At 34.4% G+C, this 19,208-nt stretch overlaps 4 protein-coding genes across 7 annotated transcripts; 2 read left to right on the forward strand and 2 right to left on the reverse strand.

The window, feature by feature from the left end:
- Positions 1-9,285: 9,285 nt before the first annotated feature.
- LOC129235542 (uncharacterized) lies at positions 9,286-11,010 on the reverse strand. Of its 4 annotated transcripts, none has more exons than XM_054869437.1 (5): positions 10,872-11,010; positions 10,491-10,761; positions 10,017-10,236; positions 9,898-9,960; positions 9,286-9,835 (listed from the first exon to the last, which is right to left on the reverse strand). In XM_054869437.1, exons 2-5 carry the CDS (start codon positions 10,678-10,680, stop codon positions 9,502-9,504), a joined length of 807 nt encoding a protein of 268 aa, XP_054725412.1. In that variant the 5' UTR covers positions 10,681-10,761; positions 10,872-11,010; the 3' UTR covers positions 9,286-9,501. The 4 variants fall into 4 exon arrangements, with proteins under 4 accessions (XP_054725412.1, XP_054725410.1, XP_054725411.1 ...); XM_054869435.1 differs by having other exon boundaries at positions 10,862-11,010; XM_054869436.1 differs by having other exon boundaries at positions 10,829-11,010.
- A 3,648-nt stretch (positions 11,011-14,658) lies between these two features.
- Positions 14,659-16,875, forward strand: LOC129253115 (chitobiosyldiphosphodolichol beta-mannosyltransferase). The gene is made up of 4 exons (XM_054891370.1): positions 14,659-15,404; positions 15,476-15,756; positions 15,813-16,101; positions 16,430-16,875. The coding sequence occupies exons 1-4, from the start codon at positions 14,842-14,844 to the stop codon at positions 16,647-16,649; spliced, it is 1,353 nt and encodes a 450-aa protein (XP_054747345.1). The 5' UTR covers positions 14,659-14,841; the 3' UTR covers positions 16,650-16,875.
- A 64-nt stretch (positions 16,876-16,939) lies between these two features.
- On the reverse strand, positions 16,940-17,693 carry LOC129253117 (uncharacterized). Its single transcript, XM_054891371.1, has 2 exons — positions 17,387-17,693; positions 16,940-17,318 (listed from the first exon to the last, which is right to left on the reverse strand). The coding sequence occupies exons 1-2, from the start codon at positions 17,554-17,556 to the stop codon at positions 17,168-17,170; spliced, it is 321 nt and encodes a 106-aa protein (XP_054747346.1). The 5' UTR covers positions 17,557-17,693; the 3' UTR covers positions 16,940-17,167.
- A 161-nt stretch (positions 17,694-17,854) lies between these two features.
- Positions 17,855-19,110, forward strand: LOC129250219 (alpha/beta-tubulin-N-acetyltransferase 9). Its single transcript, XM_054889858.1, has one exon. The coding sequence runs from the start codon at positions 18,387-18,389 to the stop codon at positions 18,999-19,001; it is 615 nt and encodes a 204-aa protein (XP_054745833.1). The 5' UTR covers positions 17,855-18,386; the 3' UTR covers positions 19,002-19,110.
- The last annotated feature ends 98 nt before the right edge of the window (positions 19,111-19,208 follow it).

The following is a 19,208-nucleotide window of genomic DNA, read 5'->3' on the forward strand; positions in this document are numbered from 1 at the left end:
ATATTACAAATTTTAGCAGTGTTAACATTTTCGGCCCTGTGGGAATATTTTTACCTTAAAGGGAAACGCTTAAGGATTCTTGCTGGTAAATTATTATTAGAAGAGAAAGTTTTTTTTGATTATTTTCAGAAAGTTTTATTTCATTAATTTTATAACAGATAACAAAATTTCAGTATTTTTTAAAAGACATATTACAATTTTCCAATAATTAGTTTTATAACAGATAACAAAATGTTAGTATTTAAAAAAAAACATATTAAAATTCTCGAAATCAACATTTATTTTATAACAAATTTTAGAAATTTTTATTTCATTATTTTATCTATCTATTGTATTTTACTCCGATTCGGAGTTAATTCGTTAATTATGTATGTAAATAAAATATGTATGTAAATACGTAATTATTTTAAAAACTTACCACTATTAGTTAAAAAGTTTTTTCAAGCTTCACTAATTTTTATACGACGAATTGGTAATTTCAACATTAAAATTATTACACTAAAACACTTATTTATGTAAATTTCACTTTATTAATCTTGAATCATCTTTTTATTTATATTTTTTATATTTCGTATAAGCTTTCACATGCTCAAAGCATTTTCTTGCAACTAACTTTTTATAAATTCGTGTTATTTTATTAATTCATCACATTAAATGATATTTAAATTTATTTATTATTATCAATTTCTTTAATTTAGACAATAAATCACTTTGCACATTTCATATGTGTATGTAGGTAAATATATGGATGTACAACTCCCACCTGACTCGCAATTTTCTTTAAAAGTATTTTACGCGGATCTCCTTCCTACTCAATTGCATTCTTAGATACATACATACGTATTTTTTGACTGCATGTATTTTTGCTAGACGCACTTCAATTACGTTAACAACTCCGGCTACTGTCTCCGGCCCACCACACTTGTCTCACACACCAACTTTTCTTCTTTCACTAAATATTCTCAAATAAATTCACAATTTTGAATTTCACTTCAACTGCGAAATTTCAGTTTCAAACTAAACTGTTATCGTTTTGTTTACTACCCAATTCTACACTTTATTCTCAATTAAACACTCAATAATTGATTGAATTTTTCTTTGAAAACTAATAGGACACACAACACCATCCGCCATTAATACCGCACTTGGATGCTACAACACACGGAATGTCGTATAGAGATGTTGCATTGCATAGCCGGAGTAGAACTGAAACCTAACTGTTATACACATCGAACTTGCATGTGCGTGCATCGAGCGACGAAAAAATGGCATCAAATACAACAAGATTGCTTTCAGCAGAAATTGTCAATGAAATGAGAAGGCGCAAATGTTAAATAACATTCATTAACATTCTCTGCTCAGACAAGGGGTTTTTCACCTCATGATAACAGAGGCATTTAAATCGAGGAAAGTGTTACATTCAATGTTAACCAATTGAAATACAAGACGGCGTAAAATTAGTCACCCCATCGGAAGATTTTTAATTTTTGCAAATGGCGTACATCAATCATATTTGGCACTTGTGAACTAGACAGTTGCAGTATACAAGTAAACAAGAAATGGAGCGTGTAAATCAAAATAAAGATTCTCATCATTGAAAATATTTTTTTTTGTATTTAGTAAAAAAGTTATTCAAAAACAAAACGGCGTTTTAATCAATTTGCAAATCTTTCAAAAAAATAAGAGATTGAATCTATTTATGAAATAAATGTTTTTTTTTAATTAATTTTATTTTTATATTTGCAAATATAATTCTTCTTCTTGATTGATCGATTTTGACAAAGAGCGCCAGTCGTTTCTTTCTCTTGCTAACCGGCGCCAGTTGGACACACCAAGTAAAGCCAAGTCCTTCTCCACCTGATCTTTCCAACGCAGAGAAGGCCTTCCTTTTAACCTACTACCACCAGGTAGTACCGCATCGAATACTTTCGGAGCATTTGTGTCCATTCGGCGACATAACCCAGCCAACGAAGCCGCTGCTTCTTTATTCGCTTGCATTATGTTTATGTCGTCGTAAAGCTCATACAGCTCATTGTTCCATCGACTACGATGCTCGCCGTCGATCAATCCATAACATGCGATAATTTTTTCTTTCGTAAAACCTCCTATGATACTTATAATCTTTGTTTATTACTTTACGCTCGAGTTTTCAAGTTATTTATCAAATAGCTCAGAAACCTTGAAGTTTCAAGTCAAATTTTTTTAATGCTTTCACTTTCACACACATATTCGGCAAACAAAATGTTATAAATTTCGAACCAGACTAACTAAATTTTTAATTGAATTTTCTTAAAAGTTGGAAGAAAGTTTGGTAATAAAGCATTAATATTCTTTCAATATATCGGCTTACATACAAAGGATATATACTCAAAACTAAACACACTTAAACTTCAATTCGTACCCTTTTTAGAAATTATAACAAGTTTCACAGAAAGCTCCCTGAAATGAGTCGGGCAAAGCATGTTTTCCCATTTTCACGGATAGCTCCTGGACCGAGCACGGTTTCGGCTCTGGTGTCTACGTGGAATCCAGCGGGACAAAACTACACTTTGCTCTTGGAATATCCGCAGCTGTGTTTCAAGCAGAGGTGTAGGCTGTTCAAGAAGCAATGAACTTCGTTGCGGAAGACATGTGGAGAGGCAGATCTCTATGTGCCTGCCACTCCCTTTTGAAACCATCAAAGCCACGGTTAGCAAACGGGTTACTTCAACACACAGAAGAAACAGGAAGGATCGTCCTCAGGTTTAGATCGGGATAGAAATAGAAGAAAGCGAGGTTTAAACTTCACCCGAAAGATGTTTTTTGCAATGTATAGTTATGATTTAAAGCATGGGTCGGAAACCTTTTGAGTCGAAATATTCGAAAATTGCAATTTCGAAATTTCGAGCCACACAATTTTTTCTTACCAACAATAAATAATACTCGCATTAAGTTTTTTGAAAACTTATTCATAAGAAAAAATATCTAGTTGTTCATATATATTTTTTTTGTTTAACCCTTTATTATTGTTTCTATTTCAACTTAAAATATTTACAATTTTTCTTTCTTTTTGGGTTTCAATAGAATTGGGTTTGATTGAAAAGTAATGAGCCTTCCCGCCGGGAGCGCCTGCCAAGCGATCAACCGAATCGACTGGTGGGGGAAAATTATCGTTGGACCTTCCCCTTCCACTAGAAACCGGTCCCAGTTCGCTGGCAACAGCGGTGCAGTCAACATCGCTCAGCGCGTGAAAGCTGTTTTAAAAGTGTGTTAGGATTTTGCAGTAGCGAAAATGCAGCGATCGTTGGAGCAACGTTACTCGATCAAATTTTGCGTAAAGCTAAACAAAACGAGTACCGAAACCATTGGGCTACTCAAGGAGGGGACCAATCTCTGTCCAGTGCCCAGGTAAAACAGTGGCACAAGTCGTTCAAGGAAGGCCGGGAGGACGTCAAAGACGAACAGCGATCTGGAAGACCTTCGACGACGCAAACAGACGAAGATGTGAACCGGGTTCGTGAATTTTTGAACATTGACCGTCATGCTAGTCTACGTGAGATCAGTGAAGAGTTAAATTTAACTTATTACAATGTGCGGGAAATCGTGACCGGAAAACTTGAAATGCGCAGTGTGTGCCAAATTGGTTCCAAAGGTTTTTGACTGATGATTGCATGTGGAAAAGAGTCGTGAAGTATTGGAAAGTGACGAACAGGATAATACTTTAGACAATTGTATCACAGGTGATGAAACCTGGTGCTTTGAGTACGATCCTGAGGGCAAGAGAGAGAGTGCGGAGTGGCACACGAGCCAGTGCAAAATCCTAACACACTTTTAAAACAGCTTTCACGCGCGGAGCGGTGTTGACTGCACCGCTGTTGCCAGAGAACTGGGACCAGTTTCTAGTGAAAGGGGAAGGTCCAACGATCATTGTCCCCAACCAGCGGATTCGGTTGATCGCTTGGGAGACGCTCCGCGCGAGAAGGCTCATTACTTTTCAATCAAACCCTTTATATACATTGATTTAAAAAATTAACTCGTTATTTAATTATATATTCATTCATTCTTATTCATAAAATTGTGACACCATTTAAATCTGCAGGTCAGTTGGTCGTTTGCGCTTAAGTCTCCTCGTCTCAGTTTCCTCTTTTAATGGAATTTGCCGAATTTCCCTGTTAGAATGTTCTAGTAGTTGATTTGTGTGTCTTAAGCTGTTTTTGCGTATTTCTTCATGGACTGTTTTTACTTTAAGATCTGGATGGATATTATCATTTAGTATATACCATTTCGCTTTTGATATTATATTTTGCGTTTGTTGTATAATTTTTATATTTGTACTGCTCGCAGGCCCAAAAGCCAATGAAGTTGTTTAAACCTAGTCTTGATTTCGCGTCGCTTTTGTCCAATGTGTAACTTCCAGTTAAGTTTATTGTCTATAATTATACCCAAGCATTTTGCCCTTGTGTCGTGGTGGATTTGTTTATTCTTTATGAATATTTGATTGTATTGTTTTTTTCTCTTCTTAGTGTATGTGACGTGGGCGGTTTTATCTTCGTTTATTTGGATTCCCCATTTCTCGAACCATTGAGTGGTGTTGTCAAGTAATTCCTGAAGTTTATAAGCAGCTATTCTTGGATCTTTGTCTGATGCTAGCAAGACAGTATATAGAAGGTAAAGAAGCGACCCAACGACACTACCTTGCGGTAGACCTGCTTCCATTGTTAGTATATCAGAATACTTATCTTCGAATTTTACATAAAATTGTCTTCCAGTTATATAACTTTTCATTAATTTGTAGTAGTCTGTTGGTAAATAAGTCAAGAGTTTTTGTAGAAGTCCTGCGTACCATACTATGTCAAAAGCTTTGGCTACGTCGAGATATACTGCTTCACACATTCGTTTTTTATCGATGTCTTCAAAAATTTTGTTTGTAACTCTGTGAACTTGCTGGATGGTGGAATGTTTTCGCCTGAATCCGAATTGGTGGCAAGGATCGATTATGTCAAAAAGTAACTTTTCAAAAATTTTTGATAATACTGGCAGTAGAGTTATAGATCTATACGAAGTTACTTGCGTAGGATCTTTGCATGGTTTTGGTATTGCAATAATTTGAGCAATTTTCCATACTTTTGGGAAATATTTCAAGTTCAATATTTGATTGAACAAGTTCCTTATATAGATAAGCCCCTGCTCTTGGAGTTCTCTTAGAATTTTTCCAGTTATTAGGTCGTATCCTGGTGACTTCTTTCTTCTACTGTAGCAGTTTTTGGTTTGCATGGATCTTTTTTTGCGTGGGTGGGGGAAAGGTTTATATAAGGCGTATTGTTGGTGAAAGTACTTTTGAAGTATTTTGCGAGAACGTCAGCCTTGTCAAGATTTTTTTTAGTCCAGCTACCATCAAATTTTATTTTCGATTTTGTTTGTAGTTTGCATAGTGAATAGTTCGTCGTTATAATGGGACCAAGATTTTCGATGCGTCTCTTAATTTTCATATTTTTATGGTCGAATAGCATTTGTTTTTAGCTGCGTTCAGCTTGCTTTTGTCAAGTGGCAGCCTTGGTATTTGCCAGCGTTTACGTAAGCGGTTTTTGATTTTGATTTTTTCTTGGATGTGTGCAGGTATGTTGTAGCTCGAGGAACAGATAGTTTCTTGTGGAGGGCATTTCATAGTGGCGTTCATTATTGTGTCATTAAAATAGGCTATCTATCGCATTGTCGATTTCGTGAAAGGCCTTTAAGCTTATTTTATTGTTAAGTTTACCGGATGACTATTTCTCTAAATGTATCCCAGAAAGCTTTTTTGGTATATATGTTTCTATTCGAGGATTCCTTCGTGTAGGAGCTCTGATATATCTTTATTATTGGGGAATGGTCAGATGACAATTCAATTAACGATTTAATTGACATATCTTCTTGATTAACGTTTTTGGCTATAAAAGAGTCGATAATATCTGGACTTTTTTTTGGATCAGTTGACCAGTATGTTGGGTCGCCACTACTTATGAACTTGCTGTTATTCCTTTTTATGGCGTCCAGTAAATTACGTCCTTTGGAGTTCGACAATCTTGAACCCCAAATTGGATTTTAGCATTATAATCCCCGCCAGCTATGTATCGTTTGCCAAGTGTTTTCAAGTCGTAGTAATGTGATATGGAATTTATGTATTTTGGGGGACAATATACAGCAGAGATTGTTAGTTTACCGCCTTCGTCTTCAATTTGGATCGACCTCGCTTGTATGTTTTCCTTTTCGTATTTTTCTAATTCAATGCATTTAATGTCTTGCCTAATTATTATCGCTGTGCCACCATGAGCTTTGTCAGGGTGGTTTGTGACAAATATTTTATAATTAAATATTTTTGCAAAGCTTTTGTCACTGAAGTGTGTTTCAGAAATTAGTAATACATCTATTGAATTATTGTTTATAAACACTTTCAGTGTGCATTCCAAGCGACTATTTTCAGTTTACTTGTGCTGTCGATCTATTTTGTCAACGAGCAATGTTAGAGTATTCATTGATGTTTGTGTGAATTGACATTTGTGTGAAGACCTGCTTCATCATTTCTTTTAATTCTTTGATGTCGTCATTTGAAGTTGTTCAGAATTCGTCACGCCCGATTGTGGGTATATATAAGTAGTGTTTTTCACAACAAATTAGATAATATATACAAATATATATAAATATATATGGGGTTGGTGTCGAAATTCTGTATGTACAAATTTCTAAAAACAAAATTCTTCTTTTTAAAATTCTGCTTTTTTAAAATTCTGCTTTCAAAATTCTGTATTACTAAATTCTGTATTAAAATATAATGTTAACAATATTAAAGAGGTAATGTAATTATTTAATTTATTATTATTATTATTATTTATTATTATTCGAGATATTAAATAAAAAATAATAATAATAATAATAATTTTTTCTTCAGTTTCGATAGAATCCACAGTATTTTTGCGTAGAACTTCTTTTCGCGTGGGCAGCCTTCGGCCGCGCTTCAAAAAAATAACCCTCATCAGTCCAACTCCGGCTACGCAATCCACCGTATTTTTGCGTAGAACTCCTTTTCGCGTGGGCGGCCTTCGGCCGCGCTTCAAAAAAATAACCCTCATCAGTCTAACTCCGGCTACGCAATCCACAGTATTTTTGCGTAGAACTCTTCTAAAAAACGAACCGCTGCGAAGAATTATTAAGAAAAGAAATGAATTATTATTATTATTATTATTATTATTAAACATAGTATTAAATACAGTGCCTAATATCTAAAGAAATAGAGTACAAGCAGCTTAGGCCATCGACTCTTTAGTTTAATGTTAGGTGGTAGGTACATATGAAGTACGTGAAATATAAATATAATAAGAACTAAAATTATAGGTTACATACATTATTACAAAATTTCATATACTTAAATTGCTTTCTTGGATGAAATTATATATGCTTAAAATGTTACGTGATGTTACATATTTTAAAATAGACGCTGGGTTCGCCGAGCCGAAGTGTTTTTTCCTTAATCTCTCCAAAATTAAGCATTCGTTGAGGAAATGCTCCGCTGATGCTAATCTGGAGCAGAAAGGACAGGAACCAGGAGAACCTCCGGTGAGCAAATGCTGATGCGTCACGTTGGTGTGGCCAATCCTCAGGCGGGTAAAGATTGTTGATTGGTGACGGGTTGTTTTTGTAGGGTAAACTACGGCAGAAATGAATTAAGTCGCACTACATATTTAAAAAGAATTCCAAAAAATATTGTAATTGGCTAAACTAAAATATTGTTATCGCTTAAACATATACATATGTATATTTATGGAATAAATGTTTATTTTGTTACTTCTTGTATGACGAAAATCACAAAACTTGAATAAAGCAGAATTTTTCGCATTAAACATGCAGAATTTTGAAAAAGCAGAATTTTAAAAAGCAGAATTTTAAAAAGCAGAATTGTTTGGCAATTCACAGAATTTTGTCACCCAAAATTTTGTAGTACAGAATAATGACACGCTCCCATATACATATATGTATTTCATAAAATAAATAATATGTTTACGCTGAACTATTTTTGAGCTAAAAAGAAGTTTCGCATGTGGCTCGCGAGCTGCAAATTTCCGACTCTTGATTTAAAGCATACATATCCCATGTATTTGAATCAGGGGAAATTCCACTTAGCTATGTCTTATACCTAGCCACCTCTTTATCGAGAGAATCAGACAATGACGCTTAACGACGATTTACTACACAATTCGTCCGTACAGTCATCTGTTCAGGATTCGCCATCTTTGCTCTTTATTTCGCTCGTATATCAGAGGGACAAAGTTCTCCGATCACTATTGCTTCTTCCTCCGACGTAGTTCGGAACGTATTTCATATTATAATACCATAGAGTTAATGCAGTGAGCTAACATCTCGTGCATATGATGAGTCTTTAACAACCTCAAATCAGACTTGCGCACCGTAGAATACAAACGCGCAGTTACTTACGCTATTGTTTGGGACATCACGCTTGTCAATACAGCAGCAATTTATTCGGCTTTCTCGAAAGCTTGTTTCTTAAATGTTAGCCTAGCATCGAATTTGAATTTATTTTATGGCCACGAAAATTGATATTATTTAGTCACTTATTTAACCTCCCTGCTTCTTATCAGGCTAGGATTTTATGCCAAGGGAATGAACAGTTCGTTATCTAGGTAATTAATGTAATATGACACTTGCTAATCCGATAACCCTCGCTCACTTGCATGACGCTAATCGAAATAATATTTATAATATTCCAAAGTATTTGGTTCAAAAAGTTGTTTCTATTAACGGTCGCCCTTTGGCAGGCAATAGCAAACCGCATATCATATTTCTGCCATGAAAAAGCTTTTCATAAAAATCATCTGCCGATCGGAGCCGACTTAAAACTGTAGGTCCGTCCATTTGTGCAAAATTATTAACACGCACACTATAAACTGAGGAGGAACTAGGCCAAACACCCAATAACAATAAGTGTAATACACAGTGCTGTCACACAGCGGAAATAACAGCGTTGTAATTGTAAATCATTTTTAATCAAAACTTATTTACACACATCGTAGTGACACAGGTGTATGCCTCAATTTTTGTTTTTTATAAATCGACGCAAATATGTTTAAACATTTCACATTATATTTTATTGAAATTTCTTTGAGGTTTCTTTCAATATATTTTGTTTCCAAAGCACAAACCTCAAGGTGTAACAATATTAAGATAGGGGCAAAATTTTAATAACTCCATTTTAAGGAACGGCTAAAGCTAGAATTTACATCGTACTTACATATATGTATGAAAGATTGTTGCATCCTGCTACGGACGTTTATTTCCATGTAATATTTATTTATTTTTTTTTTTTTCAAAATGACATGCATTTTTTACACGCAACAAATTATAAAGATATTCGTTTAAATCTAGGCACCTAACCTAACTCCAGGACATATGTGAATAAAATTAATCCAAATGCTTACATATAAACAGTACCCACTTACAAACATGCGTATAAGCATGATAAAATTTTTTTTTTTAATTATGTCCATTTACAACAGCCTCCACTTGACCAACGGACGATTTATTATGCGTTTCAAGTAGTAAAGATTTTACCAAATCGCTGGTGAACTTCTCCACCAAATGCAATGCGTCCCGTTGATTCATTTCTATCAAAGATGAAGCTAAAAATTGCCCAAATGCTCTAAATTTACAAAAGTTTGAATTGGGATTAGAATTCCGATCTTCTTCTCTATCAGGGGTAGGTGGTTGAGCGCTATGGTAGTTGGCATTGCTATTTGACTGGCTTATATTGTTTGATAAGTCCCTTATCAATTGCCTCTCTTGTACGGCGGCAGCAACTGGGGGACATCTGTGAGTTTAAATTAAATTTTTTAGCTAAATAAATGATTTATGTGTAGTAGGACAACTTACGGCGGGTATGGATTAGGTTCATCACAGCCATCAGAATCACTGCAATATGCAAAGCGCACAGGTCTTATGTTTTGAATTATTTGAAGCCATACAAATAAATACAACATTGAAGTGCTCACCTTGAATTCGAGAACGGCGCTGATTTCGGTCTTACAATAACTTCTTTTGTAAATGACCTACGTTGTTTTATATGATCACCTAAATATGTTAAATAATTGTACATTGGCCACTGCGATGTAATACTTGGATCGTTGTATTGGTCTTGCAACATCTCAACTCGACGTTTTTCCAAATTATAACGATTTCGCAGCTGAACCATACGATTTTTTACAATTCCAACTGTTAGAATAAATAAAAATGTATAAATATACTTCTTTTAAACAAACCCTATATCACTCTTGAACGATTTTTTACAATAGCAACTGTTAGGATAAATAAAAATTTATAAATATACAATTTTAATTAAAACCTAGTAGGAACATTTTTTATTGCACATACAAGTATTTTTTGTTTAACTTTGTTGCTTTGTTCTCTATCATAAAATTTATGTATATGCATACATAAAAAAAAACTCTTTACTCAAAATGACTTACCGTTTTGGCCCACACTCTCTGCCATATCCATCCACATGCCTTCAAGGTAATCTCTATTTCTATATTGAGGATGAGTGCGGTCATAGAAGGCCGGTCGTTGTTGGAATTCTCGTGCTAGCATAACATCAAGATCGTCAAGTGCTGGTCCTTCGCCCCGACGTGGGCGTCCACGCTTTCTCCTACCCGTCATGGAAATATACTTTTATGCAAACACTCAACTGAGATAATCAAAATAGAGCGTTTTGCTAAAAAGTGAACAGTTTGAGGTTTGCTGTTGACGATAATTAAAGTAAATTATTATATTTTTAATGTAACTACTTTCTTCTCTGGAAACCGACTTGTTTTAACTTAATTTTTATATTTATCCCTACCCGTGCGCACTTTTTGGAATGGAGTTTTGATAATTTTTGTAAGACAGAAAAAACAAAATACAGAGGTGCCACTTAACTTTTTTTTTTTTCTTGTATAATATATGCTTAATAAAAATAGTGTATATTAGTTTTGTACTTAATATTTTTATTCAATTTCTTATTTGTTTATAAAACAAAGAATAGCTTATGTAGAACATTTAGACCCTTAAAAATGTGGGAGCACTTCCGACAACATTAATGCGCTGCCAGATGAAAGGTATTATAAGTATTTGTAATTTCAATTCTTAATAGATCTGGCAGAACAGGGGTAGGTTTTCGGTACAATTGTACTTTTTCAATGTTATATCATTGAAGAAAAAACTGCTAATTTCATAAAAAAAATTTTATTGCAAATATATAAATAAGCTTAATAAAATTAAAAGTATTTTTTGTGTGACACCGTTTCTTCTTTAATAAAACTAATATATTTTATTCTTTAATAAAAACGATATATTTTATTAAAGCCAAAGAGCAATCATCTACTTAAATTACTGGAGTTTTTGGATTATGGATGATGGATCATAGTATATAAATTAACCACATAGTTTTGAGATCTTAATTTTATTGGAGAAAACTAACTTTTATAAAACTTTATAAAATACCAGAAGAGAAGAAAAACAAGTTTAAAACAAAAATAATTAATCATGTACGTTGATTTACATATACCTATGATGAAAAGAAAAGAACGACGTCAAAATTATAGGTGAATCCTTTTTTACACGGAAGAGCAATGCACAGTTTGGAAAACTAAAATTATCAAAGATGCAGCCAATGTGAGCGTCACAAAAAAACAGCAAATGGCTGTCAAACTACAAAATGGCAACGCTTTGCTTCGCAGATATTGGCAATACATGACTTAAAATATTTCATAGCATGAACTGCCAACTTCATTCAATTTGGCAGTTTCATTGAAATTGACCATTGAAAAACGTAAAAAATTTAGTGTCGAGCCGTTAAGTACAGAAAACATTATTGATTGAAACAAGACTTATTTTAATTTCATTTGCCAGACTTTATAATGATCTCCGAGTTGCATTTTGTTCTAATGATACACGGAGTAATTGCTGTTCCGTTCTTAACCTTTGAGAACCTGATAAGATAGCCTTCCTTTTTTCAGAACGAAGCCAAGCTGCAAAACACACGCAATTATATTGACTGGAAAAGTCCGAAATATCTATTATAAACTTATCAAATTCATTCTAAAACTATGTTTTTCCCCATTTTCTTTATGCCAAATTTATCACAAACAAAATTAAAACACTTTCAGCTGCCAAATACTAATTTATTAAGTTAAATTGTATGTGTGTTATCACCAAACGCAAAAAGATAATTTAAAGCTGAATTGCCTCGGCTATTCAGGTTATTATACATAGTCTTACAGTGCTTTTTCATTTCCTATTTCAAGATATTTTTCTTATGCATTTCTTAAGGGCTAGCAATAAACCCACAAAATTAATCTACCCATTCACACATGGCAGATTACCTCGAAAATTGACAATCAGCTGTCAATACTGCTTTGAAAGATTTTTTGAAGTGAAATTTCTTAGGCGTGGATGGACGAGCGAGAATGGAGAGTAGAATTTCAAGGCCATGCAACGTTTCGGTTATTTTCGTTCCGCAAAAGAGAAAAAAGATATAACGTGGAGGAAAAGGGGAGAGGGCTATACCTTATATATATCTTATAACACATTCACATATAAGTAGATGATCTACTTTTTCGCGCTTAACTCAAAATCCGTAATTAAAAAGCGCGATTTCCCATACAAAATTGATCACCTAAAATCTGAGGTTATAAAATAATCCTAGATAATAACTATACTTTTTGACACACAACCATGTGTTTTCTGTGTTATCGATAATTATTATTACGAATGTAACGAGAAACATCAAAATAAAAACTAAATAAAATGGATGCCGCCAAAGAAAACAGGTCCGGAAACATAATTCTAATAAAATGTTTGTTAAATATTATTAATTATGGATCCATTTTACAGAAAAAATCGTATGACCATAAACGTTTTGTCCTTTTATTTCTTATTATAAATAGTAATATAGAATTTCCCATGCGTATTGCTGTTGGTAAATTAGCTATTCCTTCTCCTTGCATTTTCTCCATATCGTTAGTAATAATTAAAGTAATATAGTTAAGGTAATATTCCACCAAAATAATTTCTATGAAGAAAAACCTCTCAAAGCAGTATTGAGAGCTGATTGTCAATTTTGCAGGTAATCTGCCATATGTGGACGGGTAGATTAATTTGGTGGATTTATAGGTGATTAATGCATATGTGAACTTATTATAAGATACACTTTAGGGTAAGTTTTTCCTTGTGGTTGATAATTTTTAATAAGAAATAACACTGCCTACTTTTTGGCGCTTGTTTGTTGGTGCAAACTTGTAGGAAATATATTTTTGGTGCCTACTTTTTGGCGTTATATTTCCTTGGTGCCTACTTTTTGGCGCTTATTTCCGTTTCCTGGATTGTGCGTACTATAAAGAGCTATCCATTCCGGCGTCGGATTTATTGGTATTGCCTTTCGGTAATTTGTGCCGCTGCTGCGGTCCTGGAATTGCTGCGTTTGTTCGGGTGGTAAACACTCGGAGTAGTGTGCGTTGTTGCCACGGTGTGTGTCCTATTTGTATTCTCTGCAAAGGTATATATTCTTTCTCTCTCTCTCTCTCATTCTCTCTCGGGACTCTCCCTCTTTCTTTATTTGCCTTGAAAGTTTCACTTCTGTTATGTGTACTACGCTACACGCAATTCTTATATTTATTTCTATTTTATTTTATTTTTCTTTTTACATTCGTAAAGTATTTATCTATAACACAGAAAACACAGCGTTGTATGTAAAAAATGATGGTAATAATATAGGATTATTTTATAATCTCAGATTTCGGGAGAGAAATTTTGTATGGGTAATATCGCTTTTTAATAACGGATTGGCAGTTAAGCACGAAAAAGTAGATAATCTACTTATATGTGAACGTATAGTATTATTACCTGGCAAATTTTATGCGAAAGCAAGAATGATAGAATACAAGACTGCATCTTCTGAGTTCACTGCGATGTTATGCCCCGAGAATAAAGCGAGTCCAAGGAGCGAGTCTATTCAAGGTGGTGGCACTCGAGCAACAACAACATTTTTCGAAAATTAAAACGCTCAAGAGAAAAAGATGGAAGAATAACAAATAAAAAAAAAGTTTGTCGCGCACTTACAACACAACAACAATTTTCCGTCATTCCGGCTTACTGGGAATTCCAAAATTAAGGCGAATGGAATAAAGGATATCCACTACTCTAAGCACACCAGCTTCTATAGATACGTTTCAGTACGTTTTTCGCAAGAATAGAAATAAAGAGAGAAAGTGAAGGAAGGCTATTTGGTCAAACGCAAGAAATTATACACGCACACTTTCTTGCCACGGCGTCATTGACGGGAAAACGAAAAACATTTATTTTGGAGGTTCTTTTTTAATTTTTACACTGGCTATTTAACACGTTAAACTTAATTTGTATTAGCTTTTTTAATTTAATTTAAATTAATTCGCAAATCTTAGTATCATATAATTAACAAGCCATTCACCGAATATTCACAAATAAGTAACTTCTCTTCCTTTTGCATATTTATCTGCAGGACTGACATCATCGGGTGTCAAAACAGGAAAAAATAAAGTGGCGTTTTTCGAGAGGCGCCAACTTCTGTAATCCGTACACCGTGTTGTTCTTGGATATCACCTTATATGTATTCGCCTTGTTTTGCTCAATCAGCTGACTTGCAGCCAAAAACTGTCGTCGCCATTTACTTGTTGACGCATTCATACGAATACACTTTTATTAAGCCTTTTATTAGCAATAAATTTGTTCTTTCGCCTTTCTATAATTACCAAAACGTTAGCCAATTCAAAGAAATATATGTTGTAATAAACATACCGGCAAGCAATGGTTGAGCCTCAAATCAGTCGACGTAATGCTTGCATTGTTGTGCTGGGCGATATTGGACGTAGTCCACGCATGCAATACCATGCCGCCAGTTTATTGGAAGAAAATTTCAATGTTGATCTTGTTGGATATGTCGAAACGAAGCCGCTGGACGCGTTAATTGTTGCCCAGCCCAAATGCAAAATACATGAGCTGTCACCAGTGCCTGTTACAAATCTCACGCCTAAATTAAAACTCATTTTTAAAACAATCTGGCAGACATTGAGTTTACTCATAGCGTTAGTTTCCATACGACGACCAAATTTTTTACTCGTGCAAAACCCACCAGCCGTGCCTACATTGGTCGTTTGTTACCTGTATTGTGCGATCACTCGAACAAAATTTATTGTTGACTGGCATAATTACACGTATACCATATTGGCCTTAGGCACCGCGGAGGGGGAAAAGAGTGCATTTTGCCGTTTAGCAAAATGGATTGAACGTTCATTTGGTAGCAAAGCGAGCGCACATTTTTGCGTGACCAAAGCAATGCAGCAGGATCTGCTGCTGAATTGGAATATCGGGTAAACCTATAAAATTATGTAAATATCATCATACCACAAAAAATGCAATATATATTTTTAAAATTTATTAGTGAAGCTGTTGTTCTTTACGACCGCCCTCCTACACAATTTCATCCCATTGAATTGGCACAGAAGCACGACCTCTTTATGAAATTATCGAAAGATTATCCACAATTTCTACCTAAATGCTACGCTGACTTGAAGGAGTCAGGTGTTATTGAAACAACGGCTTTAACGCAAAAATTAATAAATGGAAATGTTTCGTACAAGTCGAATCGAGTGGCTATCGTTGTATCTAGCACCAGCTGGACGCCGGATGAAGATTTTAGTATACTGCTGAAAGCCTTGGAGGGTATGTTTCAAAATATGATTTTTATAATGGCTATTACATAATATAATCTATTTAAGAGTATGAAAGTACTGCTACGGCGCGTCCAAATAATTTCCCCACTCTTTTGTGTATTATCACGGGCAAAGGGCCACAGAAACAAGAGTACGAAACACAAATAGCTAAACTGAAGTGGACGAAAGTTTCAATTATAACACCTTGGTTAGAAGTAGAGGACTACCCTCTGATTTTAGCAGCGGCCGATATAGGCGTGTGCTTACATTGGAGCAGCAGTGGGTTGGACTTACCGATGAAAGTAGTAGATATGTTCGGATGTGGACTACCGGTGTGCGCGTATAGTTTTAAATGGTGAGTAGAATTTTTTATTTTTTTTTTACTTCATAGATGATCAGAAAAAGAATTAGAAATTTTATTATGATACATATAAATGCATGCCCGATCGCTCCAGCTGGAATCATAAAAACTACTAAAATAAAATTGTCAGTAAAATATAACCGCAAATAAAAATTATTCTCATCTTAACAATAAACACAGCCAAATATTCCAAAATGAGAATAAAGGGAGTTCCCCTAGCAAACAATAAACAACACATGCATAGGGACATACCCACACATATATACTTTTTATCATCTCACTTAAGTGTCTACTTAATTCAGTTATTTTATTTTGCTTTAAGTCTTGGCGAATTGGTAACGCATGGACAAAATGGATTCATATTCGAAAATCAAAAAGAACTGGCAGATCAACTGAAATTCTGGTTTGAAAATTTCCCTAATAATCCAAGTTTACTAGAATCGAAGGAACGTTTCAGGAAAAATTTGCACGAGTTCCAGTCATTGCGTTGGCATGAAAATTGGAGGAATAATGCGCTACCTGTATTTAACTTGTTTACTTAGGAACACTATGCCAGCAAGTCTGTTCTAACATCTTATACTTTTCATTATTTTAATGTAACTTTCTCTTTATTCATTGCTTTTTTGCATAAAAAAATAGTAATTATAAGTTTCGATTACATGAATTTTTGAAATAAAATTATTTTTAATATTAACCAATTCCACTAGAAAACCTCGTTAATGTTATAAAATTTAATATAATATTAATTAAAAATCTAATACACAAATAAAGTGATTAATACACTAGTTTCAACTACATTGTGAATACCAATGAAATAAAATAATATCGTTTGTTTTTCTGAACATTCAACTGCAATCTAGTTGGTTTATGAACATTCTCATAATTCTATCAAATCAGTCTACTTGCGTTCTTTTTTAATTTTGTTAATGTATAAAAATCAGCTGCGCACACAATTAAATTTCCAATTGCCGACACAAAAGCACTCTATTTCTTCAACCGAAATTCTATGTTTGAGTGCGAAATTAGACATTTTAGAGACGCCGAGTGATTCGAAGGTATCTCACATGGATTGACGGCAAAATGGGCAAACATCTGTATACAATTTGCACTTGCTGAAGCATTTGTCGTGCATTGCATGCCCACAGCGCAGATAAGTCATATTCTCATTCTGCATTTCCTCCAAACAAATAATGCAAGAATCTCCAGGAGCGCTGACATGTAATTAAAAATGTGTGAAAATTTTGCTACAATATATGTATATAAAAATGTATATACTAACGAGTTAAATTTTTGTTTATAACTACTATCGGAGCTTCTTCCTTGGCGCGCTCTAGATCTTCCATCATTGTCACTGGCGTGTTCTCCATAGTTAAGTGCATGTCGCCGCGTTAGTACTAAAGCAACCAGGCCAACACAAACACCCACTATCATTTGCCACGCAGGAATCATAATTATAATAATATATACCGGGTGTAAAAGTAACAAATCGTAGGTGAATTGTTTTTGCGCGTTATTGCGTTAATATTTTCCAATAACTAAAAAGGAGTAGAGGCAAGGCGAATTTATTATTATTATTTATTAAATCCACCTTGAGTAGAGGTGTTCAGAAATCAACTGTCAGATAAACTAAGAAACAAGGCGAATCCATAGAAGGTGATAGTCAGGGCGAATTCATTATGAAATAAAAAAAAAATCAAAACAATTACATGTTTGTGAAAATTTAGTGAACGGCTTGGTAATATTGGGATTTGTGAAAATTAACTAAACAAACTAATGCAAACGAAGTGCCGCGTTTTAAATTGATGAAGATGAAGAATAGACGGCATCAATGGAAACAACCAAGCATAAATAATTATACGCACACCCACATATTTTCTTGCCACGGCGTCTTCAGAATAAAAACAAACAAATAAAAGCAAACAAGCTGCATTTCGAGGCTTTATATTCATTTGTGCTTTCACAATGGCACTTCGTTTTCATTCGTTTTTTAGTTAATTCTCACAAATCTCAATATTACCAATCCATTCACTGAATTTTCACAAACAAGTGATTTCTCCTACTTACGTTTGTTTTGTATTGCGAAGGGAGCTGACGTCAAGATAAAATAACTTCAATACTCAATTCGCCTAGAGAAAGTCTAGTGAACTCATGGTGAAAAGATTTTGAAATCTCTCATCCTTGTTGCGAACTCACCTCAGAGCAAATCATATGCTTTACTTGCTTTGTTTATTTTTATACTGCCATCAATTTACTTAGAGGTACTACCAACTTCTCACAATATGCGTCTGAACGAGAATACAAAAATTCTAGGTAAAAAGGTAATTTTAATTCCATACTGCGCAGCACACGTGCATAAGTATCATGAATGGATGAAATCACAAGAACTACAGGAGCTAACGGCTTCCGAACCCCTAACACTAGAAGAAGAATACGTGATGCAGCGCAGTTGGCGAGAAGATGAGGATAAGTGTACATTTCTGATTTTATGTCGGGAGACATATGAAAGAACTAATAATGAAATAGATTCTTTGGTTGGTGATACGAATCTTTTTTTGAGATTATGCGATGACGGGGAAGAAAACAATGAGTGTCGCTTAAAAATGGCCGAAGCTGAGATAATGATAGCAGAGCCTAGTGCGCGCGGTAGAGGTTACGGATGGGAGGCAATGCTACTATTACTGAAATATGCTGTGCAAAATTTGCACATAAAACAATACGAAGTGAAAATTGGCATAAAAAATGAAATTTCTCTTCAAATGTTTAATAAAATGCATTTTAAAGAAGTGTCGCGCTCTGTTGTATTTGATGAAGTCACCTTGTTACGGATAGTCGATGAGGAATGGATAAAGTGGCTGGATGCGCAAGTGACATTGGAGTGCAAAAATTATAAATAAGCATATTTAAATACTTATTGTATTTAATCTTAAATATTTCATTAAAAATTGTATATGAAACAATAAAAACCAGTTTGTAGTGCGACTTTTTCGCATCTAAGAACCGAAATCTAAATGGTATGAAATAACTATTTCAAGGGGCCAATCACCAAGTTCTGAAGAAGTATTCTCAGATGATACCTTCGGTCCTTAGTTCAAATAGGCAAT

Source organism: Anastrepha obliqua, chromosome 1 (assembly GCF_027943255.1).
Source record: "Anastrepha obliqua isolate idAnaObli1 chromosome 1, idAnaObli1_1.0, whole genome shotgun sequence".
In the NCBI taxonomy this organism is placed as follows: Eukaryota; Metazoa; Arthropoda; class Insecta; order Diptera; family Tephritidae; genus Anastrepha; species Anastrepha obliqua.